This window comes from Podarcis cretensis (assembly GCF_951804945.1).
Source record: "Podarcis cretensis genome assembly, chromosome: 6".
Classification (NCBI taxonomy): domain Eukaryota; kingdom Metazoa; phylum Chordata; class Lepidosauria; order Squamata; family Lacertidae; genus Podarcis; species Podarcis cretensis.
In genome coordinates, this window is record NC_137175.1 from 51,034,908 (window position 1) to 51,051,838 (window position 16,931).

The 16,931-nt window shown below is 48.2% G+C and overlaps 2 protein-coding genes across 6 annotated transcripts in view; one reads left to right on the forward strand and one right to left on the reverse strand.

Moving 5' to 3' along the window:
• Positions 1–16,931, reverse strand: part of MED8 (mediator complex subunit 8) — a 299,444-nt gene that overhangs the window by 74,972 nt on the left and 207,541 nt on the right. The window lies entirely within an intron of this gene.
• The window catches only part of SZT2 (SZT2 subunit of KICSTOR complex), a 94,103-nt gene that overhangs the window by 56,746 nt on the left and 20,426 nt on the right, over positions 1–16,931 (forward strand). For 3 of the 5 annotated variants that reach the window (XM_079980206.1, XM_079980208.1, XM_079980209.1), the window contains exons 32-50: positions 645–923; positions 1,499–1,634; positions 1,749–1,865; positions 1,953–2,016; positions 2,200–2,385; positions 4,847–5,110; positions 5,269–5,446; positions 8,435–8,509; positions 8,764–8,902; positions 9,363–9,468; positions 9,905–10,028; positions 10,585–10,737; positions 11,828–11,930; positions 12,330–12,444; positions 12,600–12,711; positions 13,670–13,788; positions 13,909–14,073; positions 14,607–14,694; positions 15,280–15,330. In XM_079980206.1, the coding sequence (XP_079836332.1) occupies positions 645–923; positions 1,499–1,634; positions 1,749–1,865; positions 1,953–2,016; positions 2,200–2,385; positions 4,847–5,110; positions 5,269–5,446; positions 8,435–8,509; positions 8,764–8,902; positions 9,363–9,468; positions 9,905–10,028; positions 10,585–10,737; positions 11,828–11,930; positions 12,330–12,444; positions 12,600–12,711; positions 13,670–13,788; positions 13,909–14,073; positions 14,607–14,694; positions 15,280–15,330 (2,574 nt within the window). The remainder of the gene's footprint in view (positions 1–644; positions 924–1,498; positions 1,635–1,748; positions 1,866–1,952; positions 2,017–2,199; positions 2,386–4,846; positions 5,111–5,268; positions 5,447–8,434; positions 8,510–8,763; positions 8,903–9,362; positions 9,469–9,904; positions 10,029–10,584; positions 10,738–11,827; positions 11,931–12,329; positions 12,445–12,599; positions 12,712–13,669; positions 13,789–13,908; positions 14,074–14,606; positions 14,695–15,279; positions 15,331–16,931) is intronic. The other 2 variants (XM_079980207.1, XM_079980210.1) reach the window with 2 other exon arrangements.

The following is a 16,931-nucleotide window of genomic DNA, read 5'->3' on the forward strand; positions in this document are numbered from 1 at the left end:
TATTTGGCTCCAGGGACCACACATTCGCTCAATAACACGCACAGACATTTCTCCTTCCTTTTTAGGAGAAAAAATCTGCGTGTTATAGAAGGAAAAATACGGTAATTCTAAGCTCGGACTAATATTCATTACCACCTCTCTTAAAAATTTTTAAAATCAATCCATTTACTTATATCTGACCACCCAGTCATATTATCAGTGCATACTCAAGTAATTGCCCAATTTTTGGTCTCAATGTTTTTCCTCTTTATGCCCATAAATCATGCTTGGTGATAATTTGACACTCCTAATGTTTACTATTACTGAACATATATCTCAATATATGTTTATTTTATGTACTCTAATTAAACCACTTGATATATTCCTGATAAAAGACTCCCACATTTTACAACGCGCAAGGCTTTTCAGTCTAGCTTCAGGCATTTCAGGAACTTGGCCAGCCAGCAGTGCAAGCCTCTTGTGCATTCTTGCATTCTGCTGGCAGGGCATCCTGTAACATCCAAAGCCAATCTGTCTCCCTATTCACAGAGTGAGTTCGATTGTAGTTAACCCTTTCAGGATAAACATTCTTGAGGCCTGGTGCCTTTCACCAAAGCTCCATCCCTCCTTGAAAGCACTTTGGCTTTTTTCAAACTTGCCCGTAGGCAATGCTTCCGGCTGTGGCATTGGCACGGAGAGTGACCCCGAACTGGAAGTAGAGTATCGGGAACGGCTGGACCACGAATTTCTAGAAGCCGACTCTCTGTCTGACTCCAACACTGTTAACCAGGACGAGGACTCGTTCAGCGTGCTGGGAGACTCTCTGGCAGAGCAAGAGCTGCTGGAACAGGACATGCCACCGCTCTTTGTGCACATGACATGCTCTGTGAAGCTGCGCAGCCAGCACAGTTCCATGCCTGTTCGCTCGCTGCCCACCTGCCTAGGTGAATGGAAATGAGCCCTGGGGTTTGGGGTGCAGGGGTGGCATAGCTAGGGTGGATGGGCTGCTGGAAGGGAAGATTGGTTTCAGCCTCCAAGTAAGGGGTGCTGGGGAGGGGAGGGATCATATGCTGAGGCCCAACGTCCTTGGGCGCTTGGCAAGGAAGCTAGATTAGCACTGTCTAACTCAAGTAATGGGACGCGGGTGGCGCTGTGGGTTAAACCACAGAGCCTAGGACTTGCCGATCAGAAGGTTGGCGGTTCAAATCCCCGTGATGGGGTGCGCTCCCGCTGCTCGGTCCCTGCTCCTGCCAACCTAGCAGTTCGAAAGCACATCAAAGTGCAAGTAGATAAATAGGTACTGCTATGGCGGAAAGGTAAACGGTGTTTCCATGCACTGCTCTGGTTCACCAGAAGCGGCTTGGTCATGCTGGCCACATGACCCGGAAGCTGTACGCCGGCTCCCTCAACCAATAAAGCGAGATGAGCTCCACAACCCCAGAGTCAGTCACGACTGGACCTTATGGTCAGGGGTCCCTTTACCTTTACTAACTCAAGTAATATCTGTTGCTTTCACTAGGGGAGGTACTGGGCTGCTTTGAGAGCTGCAAGGCGCTGCACACCATTGACCTCTCGGACCTGTGTGTGACCCTCGACATTTTTGTTCTGACCCTCCCCCTGGAAATTGAAACGGTGAACGATCTGCATCACAATAGGTGGGACTCCAGGGTTGCAGTGTGGGCAGGGGAGTTTCGAAACCGCAACATGCATGTGGCCTTGGCAAGACACGAGGGCTGAGCCTAGTAACTCTTTCCCTGTCCTCGCTACAGGTACACCTCTGAGAGTAGCGTCTCCTTCACCCGTTCCCCAGGGCGGCCCTCCTCCTTCCGCTCCGATGAGGAGCTTATGCACACCTTGGACAGGTTGCCCTCCACTGTGGACGATGGGTATTTATCCTCTCCATCATGTTGTTATGCTGGGGTGCAGAAATAGCGAGCCACTGTCCTTGACCGTTGCATTCTTTTTTTTCCAAGGCACCCAGCACTTTCCAATCTTCCTGGAGTGCACAGACAAGCCGTTGAAGCTACCATGACAGAGGTGAGTTCATTTGGCCCTTGGGAAAAGAGACTTACTCTGAGACTAGATTAATATCCCTCCCACTCCTCAGCACCCAGCACTGTGTCCTGACCAAGCACCAGCATTGTGAACCTTGCTAAAAGCAAGGCCGCAACAGGGTTTGCACTTTACTTAGGATCTTGCCTGCTGCCTTTACTGTCACAGATCCGCTGGCTTTTGGATGACGAGATTGTGTCTGCCTTGCGCCATTCACGGACAATCACCTCTGGCACTTTGAGCCGAGTGGCTACCCATGTTTACAGTTCTCAAGGCCGTCCTAGCTGCCACTGCGAAACAGTTCCTTTGCAGTTCGTGTTTGGGCCTGAGAGCTCTCTGGAAAAGTTTCGTGAGGTAAGTGATCTTTCAAGCTATTGGTATATGAAGCACTTAACAACTTGGGGCCAATTTACTTGAGCAGCCACCACTGATATTTTATGGGAGGATGCTGTATATAAATACCTTTATAAATATATTTTGCTGCCCCATACTTAGTCACTTAGATTTGTGGAACTTGCACTTTCACAGGCATCATATAATGTAAATCTTTAGCATGCTTTGGAACTTCCTGGCTATTAATATTAGACTCACACCCTGTCTATATTACTGTACATTCCTGGTGAAAGCTTTTTTATTTCAACAAACCTACTGAAACCATATACTTCTTTTTAAAACAGTTTAACTCATCACCAAACTGGGAGGGGTAGCTACCGTAGTTTTCGCTCCAAAACACGCACTTTTTTGCTCCTAGAAAGTAAGGGAAAATGCCTGTGCATGTTAAGGAGTGAATGCACGGATCGGAGCCATGGCTGCCGTCAGTCAAGCAAAGCGGGAGCCACTTACACACTCTAGGAGGCTCTCGCTTTGCTTGCTTTAAAGCGACCTGGAGCCGGGGAGGAGGGAGGGAAGGAGAGCCATGGCAGCAAAGCGGGCAGCAGCCGCTTACACGGGAGGAGGGACAGACGCTAGCAAAGGTCCGTGCGCTCTCTAAACAGAGCAATGAGGCTGCAGAGGGACGGCAGGAAAGATAAAATTTAAGCAACCAGCAGCAAAATAAAACCAATCTCGAGCTCTGAGCCACGCAGTGAAAACCAGGAAGTTAAAAAAAAAAGGCTGGGGATGAGGGAGAGGGGAAAACTTTGCAAATCCCCGCGTCTCAGCTGATCCGCTGAGAGGGAGAAGCTTGTTTTCAGGCAGGATAGATTCGAGCATTGTCTGGGTCCTAGTGCCCCTACCACTTTTTTGTGCTCCATTCTATTGCTGCTGGTGGCTGCTTATCACTCAGGCTACAAGGAGGAGCGCTTTTACACAGCTAATGGTGAATCCCCTGCAGTCCAAGTCCTCCTCACTTGCTCAGATCTATTCTGCCTCAAAACAAGGAGCAGAAGGAAAAGGCTGCAAACTGTTAAATGGAAAAAAACCCAGGCACAGGGCAAGTACCTTAAGTATACCTTTAAAGCAACAGTGCTCTTTCCCTCCCTCCTCCCCGCTCAGCTCGCCGAAAAGCTCCTTCTCCACGCGTGCTCCTTGTCCCTTGAGTGCTTTTCCTTCCCTCCCCACTTAAAACGTGGTTACAAAGCACGGATCCACATGGATCCTCAGGATTTTTGCATTGGGCTACCCCAAACTCACCATCAGATCACATGTCTGTGGCCACAGCATGAACCATAAAAATCATGCACCCACTGTTTCGTTCAGAATATTTTTTTCTTGTTTTCCTTCTCTAAAAACTACGTGCGTGTTATGGTCAGATGCGTGTTATAGAGCGAAAAATACGGTAATTCTGCAGAAGACAGAATCAGAATTAAAAATGACCTTAACAGATTGGAGAACTGGGCGCAAGCTAACAAAATTAATTTCAGTAGGCACAAATGTAAGGTTCTACACTTAGGCAGGAAGAACCAGATGCACAAATATAGGATGGGGAACACCTGGCTTACTAGCAGTATATGTGAAAAGGATCTTGGGGTCTTGGTGGACCACGAGCTTAACATGAGTCAACAGTATGATGCAGCAGCAAAAAAAAAAAGGGGGGGGAAAGCTAATGCTATTCTAGGCTGCATGAACAGGAGTATAGTGTCCAGATCAAGGGAAGTAATAGTACCACTCTATTCTGCCTTAGTCACAACACACTTGGAATACTGTGTCCAATTTTGGGCACCACAATTTAAGAAGGATGTTGATAAGCTGGAACATGTGCAAGCTGATCAAGGGTCTGGAAACTAATCCTTGTGAGGAGCACTTGGAGGAGCTGGGTATGTTTAGCCTAGAAAAGAGGAGACTGAGAGGAGATATGATAGCCATCTTCAAATATCTTATGGGCTGTCACATGGAGAAGGGAGCATGCTTGTTTTCTCCTGCTCTGGAGGGTAAGACTCGAGGGTAGTGGACTCTCCTTCCTTGGAGATTTTTAAGCAGAGGTTGGCTGGCCATCTGTCATGGATGCTTTAGCTGAGATTCCTGCATTGCAGGGGGTTGGACTAGATGACCCTTGGGGTCCCTTCCAAGATTCTGTGATATTTATCTGTGTCTTTAGTGATGATTTTGCTATGTGGCCCTTTTGTAGTTTTCAGACTAAGCAGTATATAAATCTTTATAAATTTGTTTTCCCCCCATATGACTTCAGTTTTCCACAGTCATTTGACCTTCAGCTCATAAACCTTAAACAACACCCCCCAGCAACACACACACACACACACGAGCTACCTTGATGCGTCTCCATTCTCAGCCATTCTGTCTTGCTTTATGCCTAAGAAACGCGCACCTGCCTTTTGCTTGTTTCTAGACAGTCAGCCTGTTCTTTTTTTTAATGCAGGAGTTCCAGAGAATAGCCCTACCAGGCTACGTGCTCAACGCTGAAGACAGTGATTTCTACTATGTTTCCATCAGTCGCCTACATGCCCCTAAAGATGGGCCTAGCCCCACAGTAACGCTTGAGAGCACCATGACTGGAGGCAGGTGTGAAAGCAGCATTAAAACAGAAGGCTCTTTGCCCTGCTCCCCTCCCCCCGAGGAGGCTCATGGTCTCTGGGCATGGCCAGCGAGTGAGAACAAGCAGGAGGCAGAAGAATTCCTAGATGTAAGTAGCCATGCGCATGCTGAGTTGGTAGGGTGATCTGGAGATGTGTTTTTTTTCTTAGATGGATTATTGATGCTGTTTGGTAAGGGTGATTACTGGGAACTTCACGTTATGGATTGCATTCTGGTGATCTCTACCACTTCTTTTCTGTGATGCAGTTGTCAGATGAAGTTCCACAACCGGATCAAGCCCATACTTCGGAGTGTGGATCCTTGGATGAGGAATCTGCAGTGACCCAGCCACAGCCTCTGCCGTGCTCCTTGGAGAAGTGGAACGGTGAGAAATCTCCCTTAGCAACACCATCTGTAGTGAGCCTGGCAGACTCTGTGACTCCAGGTAGGGAAAATGAGCTGGCATCTCCACCTGAATTTTGGAGCAGGGGCTGTGGGGTGTTCAGCCGTGTGGGGTTGCTTTAGCTTATCCTGCCCCAAACTGGTGCCCTCCGAGGAGGTTTGGAATTCAATGGCCATAACTCCAGCCCACATGGCCAATGGAAATTGTAATCCACAACATCTGGAGGGCATTGTGCCATAGAAGGCTGATTTAGACAAACACTAGGTCGTTATATTACCTTGCTAAGCAGTTCCTTTTTAAAAAGAGAGACATACCTGTGGCTGCTCCCACACCTGCCAAGAGAGGCCCCCTCTTTGTTATCCTGCTGGCAGGCTGAGACCTTATTCAGACAGGCCTTTGAAAACTAAGATGCAGATGATGCTGACCACTGGACAAAACTGATTTTGATTTTAAATGTGCTTCATTGTCTTTTAAACTACTGTTTTAGCTGGTCGGGGTTTTTTTTATTAACTGCGTTTTTTAATGATTTTAAATGTAAGCTACCTTGAATAGCTTACAACATTAAGTGGGATATAGATATAATAAATAATGATGAATAATACTTGGGAGAGGCAAATAAAGGAAAGTGCCCTCATGTATCTGGGGCCAGATAATGATCCTTTGTGCTCCATGCGTATTTCGCCCTAATAGCTCATGGCCCTCACCCAAGGTGTTCTAGGTCTGCTTCTCTAGGTTATATAGGCGTAACAAGTTACTCATGCTTTCCCCTGCCCCCTTTCCGATTTCAACAAGTATTATAAAAATCCTATGGTTTCCCAGTGCTGTCCAAAATTTGCAGAAATTACAGAAGTTCAGGAAAAGCACATTCTATAACGTTACAAGAAGCCATGCAAAACCAGTCTGTGAAACTGGTCGAAAAGAAGAATTCCTGGGGCCAAGCTACTCAGTTTCCTCAAGCTCTTCATGTTTCAATCCTAGATATATGAAGCCCGTAATAATATTGTACACCCAATCTGCTAGTGTTTAAAAAGGGATATCTATATTTTTCGCACCATAGGACGCACTTTCCCCCTCCTAAATAGCAAGGGAAAATGTGTGTGCATCCTTTGGAGCGAATGCAGGGGGGAGGCAGGCGGGGAAAGCCCCCAAGAGCCGCACACAAGCTTCGTGCGCTCTTGGGGCTTTTCCCCAGGAGGGAGAAGGGACTGACTGGCCGCATCAGTCCCTTCTCCCTCCTCGGGGAAAAGCCCCCAAGAGCGGCGCCCTCTTTAAAGGCTGCGCAGCTCCTGCGGGCTTTTCTACGAGGAGGGGGAATCCCCCCACCTCTCAGAAAAGCCAGGAGAAGCCGCGCAGCCCCTTTAAAGAGCGTGCAGCTTCTGCGGGAGGTGGGGGAAGCTGCAGCAGATTCCCTCCTCCCGGGCTCCCTTTGAAGCGGCAATGTGGGAGGGGAGCAGTTTACACTTGTGTAAGCAGCTCCTCTCCCACTTTCCTGCTTCAAAGCAACTACGGAGGAGGGAAGGAAGGGGACCATGGATCCTCCGCTGCTGACGGCTGCAGCGGATTCCCTCCTCCTGGGCTCCCTTTGAAGCAGCAAAGTGGGAGGGGAGCAACTTACACTCGTGTAAGCAGCTCCTCTCCCAATTTCCTGCTTCAAAGTGGAGGGAATCCACTGCAGTTGCGAGCAGAGGATCCATGGCTCCGCTTCCTTCCCTCGAAGCAGGGTGCGGGGGTGCAGGGGGGAAAGACGGCAGGAAATAGATGCCGGGCAGGAAGACACAACCACACTTTGACCACTGAAAGTCCACCCCAGCCTCCCCAGATTTCCACTGAGGTGGCCAGGCTAATCTCGATGGCCATAAGTCTGGCTCAGCATTATTAACTGGACTTAGATAAGCCATGGTTCCCCTTCCTACCCTCCTCTGAGGCTCGATTTAAAGCAGCAAAGCGGACAGGAGCCGTCCGCTTTGCTGCTTTAAATAGTTTAGTGCAACATTTTATTCAGAATATTTTTTCCGTATTTTCCTCCTCTAAAAACTAGGTGCGCCCTATGGTCAGGTGCGCCCTATGGAGCAAAAAATACGGTAATATATATTTGCTGAAACATCGGAAGAGTATTGCCGAGGTTTCGTGTGGAATTTGGCTCATGATGATCCTCTGAAAGCGATTAAGTGACTGCCTTTTAACGCCATATAATGGAACTTCTCTGCCTTACCAGTTCATTAAGCTGGCTTTATTGCCACTCTGTTAGGTTTTGTTTCAGTATTCTGTTGTGTGCAGGTCAATCAGCCTCTCCTCAGAGGAAAAACGCTTTTCAGGTCTCCCTTTTGTGGAAATAGGATTAGAAATGTAAGGATTACATGAGGAAGTGCCAAGTACTTGTCCATGCTCCTTTTTAATATGCAAATGCCTTCCTCGTTCCAAGGAGTGTGTTGGTTTCACCTACTTCATCATTCTTGAGAGGCCTTTTGGTGCATTTTACTTAAATACACCATTTGCTCCCTCATATTTTCAATTGTGCATTGAGATTGAACAAAAATATGCCATTTCACACTTGCGAGAGAACGGGTGTTTATTCAAGTTAGCATTTTCACCCCAGGCCTGACTGTAATAGCAAAGTCTCTCCCTCTCTTAGGGGTGTCCATTAAAGTGCCTTTCTTTGTAACTATGCTCCAATATTGATTTTTCTGTAATCAAAACCACTTTAGTGCTGTTGGGCTCATGAGATTGTAAGCTCTAAAAGGCTGCCATGTGTCTTGCTGTCGGGCTTCTTTATGAAGTCAATCTTGCTTTGTTTCTTACATCAAACAACCCATGCAGCAGACGGGGTAAAAAAAAGAAGCCAACCGCTTTGTGACACGCTGATCCCCTTTTTCTTCCTGGGTTTCTTTCTTGTTGCCTGGGCTTGTACATGCACAGTTTGCAGGGGGAAAGGCCAGTGCTTAGATTGAAATCTGGCCCCAGAGCAAGGAGAGAGTTGGGGGGACCTAGGAGACCTCAGAGCAGTCTGTCAATACCTCTCTTTCCTTACAGGCTGTGGGAAGCAGCGTCCCAGTCGGGTACAGAGCCTGGTATCGAGCCAGGGCAGTATGGATTCCGATCTCCAAGGTGAGTGGATGAGCCAGGCCATCTTTTTGTGTGGAAGAGACGCTAAGTCAGTTCTCAGTTGGGTGGAGGCAGGTTTGTGGCAGAGTGACAGTTGCTCAGCTGGGATTATTTTGCCTTGAGGTCCAGGTGCATCCACTTTGTGGAGATGGGACTGCAAGGGAACCACCATGAGCCTCTCTCTGCCCTTGGCTTCTTCTTGTCAAAGATGGATTGGCCGAGCCACTCAGCAGAGGCGGTGCATTTTTATTTCTTAGGCTATGATGGTGGGAGCAGTGATTCCGAATGCGAGGAGGCCATAATGAGTGACCTGGAACCCAAGTGCCCTCTCATGCCTGACTTCTGGCTGATTGTCAAAATCCACCAGGACCGGGTGGAAGTCTATTCCCACACACGGTAATGTCCCCTTTCCCATGCCCTGCTCACCTAGGGATTCTGGTTCCCGAAATGGCAACTGTGGCTTTTACCCCAAGCTCTGCAATCAGTTTCTCCCAGTCCCCCTGATCTTAGCCTTGTGTTGTATAGCTGGCTTCTGAGTTCTCCAGACTTCACGTGTACAATCTGTCTTGCTTTTTCCAACATGAAGCTAGCTGGCCTTGTTCCTCGCCAGTTTCGTGCTAATCCTGGGAAAGGGCGAAGAGCCCAGGCCATGCCAGTCATAGATCCCTCCCCCCAGTACTCATACATTTTTAAGCACTTGCCAATGCTGTTTTTTCTCCCCCCAGTTTTTCATTGTTGGCTGTGTTCAGTTCATTACTAACCATTGAGCAGGAAAATATATTGTGCATATCGTCTGCTGTTGTGGGAGCTCTCTCAAAAGTTCTTCTGAGCAGTCTCCCTTTTCCTTTCTGTACAGCAGCTTGAGTGCAGTGAAAGCAGCGCAGAATGAGGAAGGGGAATGTGTGCATCTTCACCGTACAGTGGTAAAGAAAGTTGGTGAGATCTGCCGCCTTGTTAATCAGGTAACTCTGGCACGTTCGGTCTCTCTACACTGACTCCTTGGTAGCAGGAATATCTCCCTACTAAGTTCCAAAAGTTGAATTTGGCAAGGTCACTCATTAGCCAATGTGTTACAAAATATTTGACAGCTACGGCTTTGGACACTGGAAAAAAACACCCAGATCTTTTCTGCTCATGGAGCCTTTGAAGAGAAGCTTCATACATACATATCTATGCACTTTTAGATATCTTTTCACCTTAAACATGAGGACTGAGATGCTGACACTTTAAATGAGGAAGCTGGGATGTACCAGCTTCATCACATTATGGTATGATTACAATCGTGCAGACAAATACTGCCCTTGAATTTCAAGGCAGATACACCAGTTTCTTCTACAGCCAGGCCTCCTGTTGTGAGGAAGCATTAAGTCCATCTCTGCGGCCCTTTTTTGTCCACAGCGGCTGCTGCTACAGGATCTGCACGACAGTCATAATTGCAATTCCCTGCTCGTTGCTGAGAGCGAGGAGGATATCTGGAAAAGTGAAACGCCGTACACCTACCGGCAGCGCACTGGGCCTGATGGTAGGAGTGCAAAGCAGTATCCTTATCCACAATAACGTTGTGCTGAGCCTTAGAGCCCAGAGCAGATGTAGGAAACCTTTGGCCTTACAAAACCTACAACATCCCTTAACTGGGGCTGATGGCAGCTGTAGTTCAGCAACCCCTGCAGGGCCAAGGGTTCCCCACACCTGACTTAGAGACTCTGCTTTCCCACTAGTTTGGCTGTGCCCTAGTTATATTAGAGGCAGGCTTCCTACAGACCACAGGATGAGATTCCTCTCTTACTCTGCCCGTTGTGGCAGGGCAGTACTTTGGGGAAGTGACAGCTGATGAATCCTTTTCATTTGCCGTTTTGTCGCCACTTTGGTGGTGATGCACCGTCCTGCTTTTCAGGGCAAGCTCTGTAGGTTCCCTGTTTAAAGGTACTTGAGGTGTGTGTGTGTTTGCCTTTTAATCTTGTGGCACAACTGTACATGAAGGAGGGAAGGGGGGAGGTGATAGTCTCAGTGTTGTATAGATGGCTTTCAGAGAACTCTGTGGAGGGCTGGCCTGCTGAATTGCATTTCCCGCTGCGCAGACTACCCCGGAGAGGAGAGCTACCAGCCCCATGACTATCTGGCGGCCACCATGCAGTTCATACCCGGACACTTTGCTTGCGACGCAGTCTGGAGCACCACCATCCATGTGCATTCACGACTCAAGATGGGGCCCAATATGGGTGTTGCACGCGGTGAGTATATGGATGCAGGGAGTTCTGGCTGTTGGGGAGGCATGTGAGGAGCTATCCCCAGACTCCCTGTTCCTGGGCTATGAGTTTTGTCCTGTCATGGTGCCCTTTCGCCCCCAGCTGTGGCACACTGATGATACAAATTAATTGTTAGGATTGGTTGTGAGGGTTGGAGCCAGTGTGGTGTAATGGTTAAGAGCAGTAGTCTCGTAATCTGGTGAACCAGGTTCGTGTCTCCGCTCCTCCACATGCAGCTACTGGGTGACCTTGGGCTAGTCACACTTCTCTGAAGTCTCTCAGCCCCACTCACCTCACAGAGTGTTTGTTGTGGGGGAGGAAGGGAAAGGAGAATGTTAGCCGCTTTGAGACTCCTGAAGGGGAGTGAAAGACGGGATATCAAGTCCAAACTCTTCTTCTTCTTCCTCTTCTTCTGGATAAGCCAAATGATGTGGAGGGCGGCCTGAGTTAGGCTAGAAACAATGTAGTTCTGCCACAAGCTTCTTACAGGAAGAGGGAGCCACAAATATGGTGGTGATAAAATGCACAGAAGGGGGAACTTGTGTAACAAGTGGGAGAATTTTTCAGGAAGTGACTTTGTGTTGGGGGGAAGGGAAGCTTTTAGTATAAAAATCTGAGCAAGTTCATTTATTAGAAAAGATCCTAGCGTTAAGGTAAGGTTTCATCACAGAACCAGCTGTATTAAAAATAGCTCCCTTTTTAACTTTGTTATAAAACCCTAATACAGGCTAGCTACGATCTAAAAGAAGCTCAAGTGTTTGAAACAATAAAGAGACTTTTTTCCCTCCCAAATATGCCCTGATAAGGAACACCTTAGATTGAAACATACAAGGATTTGATACTTCTCCATTGGATACCCTTAGTACATATTTATCACAGCCACCAAATTGCAATGATCTTTTTCAAAAAGTGGGTATGTTGAGAATGGGCAGTAGTTATGAGGATTAGGCTGGATTAATATTTGGGAAATAAAATTGAAGAGGGGCGTGTGCTGTGCTGGTTGTTGAAGATAGCAGTGGGCGGTGCATTTGGGTCAGACTTTGCAACTTGTAAGCCATCTCTCTCCCCTCTGCAGCCATCCAGGCTCTGCGTTCTGTGCTCAATGCTTTCTCAGTTGTGAACAGGAAGAATATGTTTGTTTACCAGGAGCGCTCAACCAAGTCTGTTTTCTATTTACGGTAAGTTCACCATTCTGTCATATGGCACCCCACAATCAAGGGGACCACCTTGACCTGTAGTGTCTTCATCTCCTCTGCTGGTATCTCCTTTTGGAATGTCCTTCAAGTCCATTGCCCTTGGTGAGGTGGTGTAGTGGTTAAGAGCGGTAGACTCGTAATCTGGTGAACTGGGTTCGCGTCTCCGCTCCTCCACATGCAGCTTGAGCTAGTCACACTTCTTTGAAGTCTCTCAGCCCCACTCACCTCCCAGAGTGTTTGTTGTGGGGGGGGAGGGGAGGGAAAGGAGAATGTTGGCCTCTTTGAGACTCCTTCGGGTAGTGATAAAGCGGGATATCAAATCCAAACTCTTCTTCTTCTACTACTACTTTACCTTCTTCTCTTTGTTACTCTCTCCTCCAGACTCTCTGAGACCACTTCCAGTGGGAAGGGTGGGGAAGCTGAAACCCAGAGCCTTCCATGCCGTTCACTGGCCCTTTCGCGCAGCCAGGAGCCCATATACATGGAGGACCTGAGTGTGAGTCTCTTTTCCTCCCAGGGAACCCCTGCACCCTTGCTGCCGAGAGCACAAGAGCGAACATGCCGGCTGCACACATCGTGCTCTCTGCTGTCTTTCCAGGAGTGTTGGTAGGCAGCTCCATCTTCTCAAGTTCTTCTGTTCTCCTTTGATAGGGCTCTCGCTCCTCTTTGGAGACAGCCTCTTTCCGCAGTGTGGACTCTGCCCGCCCGGTGAGCCAAGTGGACAGGCATATCCAGTTGGTGGTTCATGGAGTTGCACCGGCAGGTAAATTGCACATTCATTCAACATAAAGTCAGAGACGGGAGGCTTATTGAGATCTTGTTGCTACTATCAAGCTACCTGTCCCCTGAGGTGTGTAAAGACCAGACAAATGTTTGATTTAGTAACTCTGTCTCCTTTAAGGTGGGCTTTCCCAAATGGTGGTGCCTCCCAAATGCTGTGTCGTTGGACTACAGTTTCTACCACCTACTTTGCTGGCTGTTGCTGATGGGATTATAGTCAACAACATCTGGAGGGCAACTGGTTGGGAAAGCCCACCTTAACAGGATTTTAAAAATATATATTGCATTGCAGCCCTTTCTGCAATAACAGAGGGAAATGCAGCCTTTTGCTCCCTTCCCATTCTTTAGTTCATCAGCTCTCCGGAATCTTGTGTTAATGTTTTGTTTCCTCTGTAATTTAATAACAAGCCATTGACATTCTTTTCCCTTGTGGTTTTGCTGCTTCTGGCTTTTCCTTCAGACAGCCATCAGTGGGAAAGCCTGGCTGCTCTCTTGTGACATAGTTTACTGTGCAGCACACACAGATCATTGATCTGGAACACAACTAATGTAGCAGTTGCAAAAAGGAATGGCAGGTGGAAACCTGCAAAGGCACATAGGTAGCTTCCTTTTTTTTTATACCGTCCCAGACTTTGGTCCATCTGTTGTCTACACTGACTGGCAGTAGATTTCCAGGGTTTCAGACAGGGGTCTTTCCTAGCCCTACCTGGAGATGCCAGGTTTGAACATGGGACCTTCTGCGTGCAAAGCCGTTGCTCTGCCGCTAAAGCTGCAATTGTAGGAGGGAGTGGATAGGTGCTAAGGTAACCCTCAGGAACAGACTGCGTGGGCTGTTGAAAAATGGAGCATGCTGGCTTTGGTATGGGGTGGCTCAAGTCTAAGAGGGCTCAGCATCTTGTATGAGACAAAGGCTACATCCTGCAACTCTTCTGCTCCTGTAGGACCTGAGATCACAGATGAGCTAGTGAAGGTACTACGCAGGCGCCTAGATGAAGCCACCCTGGACATCATCACAGTCATGCTCGTGCGGAACTGCAAGCTCACCCCTGCTGATGTGGAGGTAAAGGCCGTGCTTCAAATAGGACAAGACCACCTTTTTATTTCTTGGCTAAATCTCCAGGCCTCTGGGTTGGATGCACTCAGGCTGTATCAGACCATTGACAAGTCCTTCTCTGTGCAGTTCATACAGCCTCCAGGAAGCCCACCTACTGAAGTGTTGCAGTTCACTCTGCCCCCCTCGTGCCTGCCCTGGCTCCCGGCCATAGCCTGCTACCTGCGTCAGAACCTGCTGATCTTCCTGCACACACCCAAGTACACAGACAGCAACATTGAGAACCATTTCAAGGTGAGAGGACGGGTGCCTGTGCCTGGCCTGGTGCTGCCTATTCAAGGGGTGACTTCAGTGTTCATCTCTTGTAGAGGACTAAGGGAATATGTGCAAAGGACGAAGGCATGACGAGCATCCCAGGGGTAACAAGGCTAGGCATGGAGGTATAAACAGATCATAGCCTGCTGGGTTCTGGAACAGAATGAGAGGCACAAACTAGGATGAGAATTTCCGGCAGCCTCAAACATCTCCACCCCTAGCTTGATCTCAGTCGCTGAGGACCAGTCATACAGGGACTGTTTTTATGGTTATGTGTGATGTAGTGCTATGTATCCTTTAATGGACTGGGGGGGAATCCCAATGTCTATGACAGTGTTCTATGCTGGGAAATTCTCTGCCATAAGAGTTGCATATCATTTACTGAGATTAAGAGCCTACATGATGTAACCCACACTTTTGCTCTTCAGGGACCTCAAAGGCAGCTCTCCATGTTGATGAAAATGCAGCTCCCGGAAATAGTCTGATTTAACTATTCTTGCCTTCCTTTTCAGCACTATTTCCACCAGAGTAGCAGCAGCAGCCATGACCTGGATCTCTATCTGTACAACAAGCCTGGAGGCCAGGGCACTGGTGGCAAAGGTAATAAGTGTCTCTGTCGTACCCCCTAATTCTATAGAAGAAAATGGTCCTATGCACCCTCTCTGAGGACAGTGGCATGCTGGGGTGTGGGCCTGGCCTAGGTAGGTTACCCAGGTGCCAGATGCTGTTGAATCTACATGCTGCTTAATCCATGTGAGTCAGCTGACTAAGGCCCCCGGCTTCCATTTTGTCTACTGCTGTGCCAGCCAGTAGTAGGGTAGAGAGGAGTTCATAAATTAGTGAGCTCCACTCCCCAAAGGCCTTATGAGTTGTGCAGTCATGGTGGCTCCTGCTCATTGGAGCTCATCAAACATCTACCGGGGGGCTAAAAATGAACTGACTTTTAGGTGAGAGCACAGTGATGAGCTCTAGGCAGACGTCAAGTGGGGAGTCATATGGTACTGTGGGCATCAGTTGGCAGCCTATGGACTGTTGGGAGCTCCCAGTGGTGGGGTACTGTTAGTTGGTGTGTCTGTGTGTCTGCATTGTGCCATACACTTGCCTCATTTCCCACCTGCACTGTGGTCTGGTTGTGTGGGTAACGCATCACCACAAAGTGTGTCTGAACATTCTTCTGTCATGTAGGTTCCATGCTGGATCTTGTGCAGCACCTGTTTCCACCTTCCCAGTTTCAAGGTAGTTTCTGTAGATTCCAGTGGTCCACTGTACTTTTTCCAGCGCTGCTCCCATCCTCATTTTGACCTTGTGCCTGCTGTTGTTCTGGCTTCTGCTCTGATGCCTCCTGTATCACCCACTTTCCCCCTTCTGTGTAGCCACCCACATCTTTTCCATTGAGTAGTTTCCTAACCCATATGCTTTGGCCACGAGAAGACCCCCCCCCCCATTGGAGATGAGACTCAGGTTAAAGAAATCACACTGACTCCAGATAGAAATGGTTGCAAATTTGCTATTTGCTTTCAGACACACACACAGAGAGAATTTCACTTCTGTCATAGCCTCCTTAGTTGTGGGAGCGAAAGGTCTTGCGGGTTTCAGAAAAGTTGGATACATTTATGGAGCATTATTTGTTGTGGCGCCTCGTTTTGTACCTTGGGATTAGTAAAATCTCTTGCATAAACTTGAAGCTGGGAGAAGAGCTCCGTGAGGCTGTGATGTTGCAGCTGGTGACATCAGCTGATGGATAGATTGAGATGACTGACCCTGGTGCGCATTTGGGGATGCACAGTAAACACCCTTATAATTGGTCTGAGTAATTTTCATATTGGGGACCAGGCAGAACATTTTATCTGTGCCATATTTACCTAGGGTACTAGAGGTGGAAGTTGCTTCATTCAGTAGCATGGGAATTGGCTCACTTGATCCCTTGTGTCTTTGTTAGCAAGCTTTCTAGTTGCGGGCTATGGCTGTTCTGTAGCTATTTAGGTAGCTGAATGTAAGAAACCACCTGGTCTTGGGATTCTATGATTGGCAGGGAGACCGTTAATGGCGCTCACCCTTCCTTCTTTCCCTCTGTTCTCATCTGGCTGCCAAGTTCATTGAGAGCAGGGAGAATTACATCTGTGGGGACAATTACTGTAAGCCTGGAGTAGACTTCCCTTCTCAGCAGGCACTACTTCAAGCATTCATTTTCCTTCCATGTGACCCCCATGCAGAGGTAAAGCTGACAGGGTGCATGCTGGGAGCCTCCTTGAAGATAGGGACCTATGGGTGCCATCTTCTGAATGAGATTATATACAGTGCCTTTGCCAATGTCGTGCCCACCTTCTGCTTAGTGGGAGACTCTCTACTTCTGCCTGTGACTTGTTAGTTTTCCATTTAGAAGCCTACAGTGCTGATGGGGATGGTGTCCAGGTCCTGAGCCCTTAAATCCTTGCATATCCTTCTGCATGTTTTCATGAAAATGTCAGTAAGACGTCATCCTTGGCAGTGTGTGATTCCTAGTGCAACCACCTTGCCTTCCCCTTTCTCCTCCCCTGGGCATTAATCAATGTAGCACATCAGCAGTCAGAAGGAAGGTTAGAAGAGCCCAAACGGTGCCCCCTCATTTATTCCATGGAACTTCCACCTCCCACTTTTCTGAGGGATTCCTGGCATGATCACACTGCACAGCAGTGCAAGCTGGAGCTGCCTCTTGGCACAGTGCAGGGGCTGAGCTGCTTGCTGCACCAGGAAATGATACCCAGAGAGATGTGATCTGTCTCCTGTCCTGTCCTTGGTGCTTTTGCTGGTTGGGCTTTGCTGAACCTGTGATGAATGCATCCTTTCCTTCAGATGAC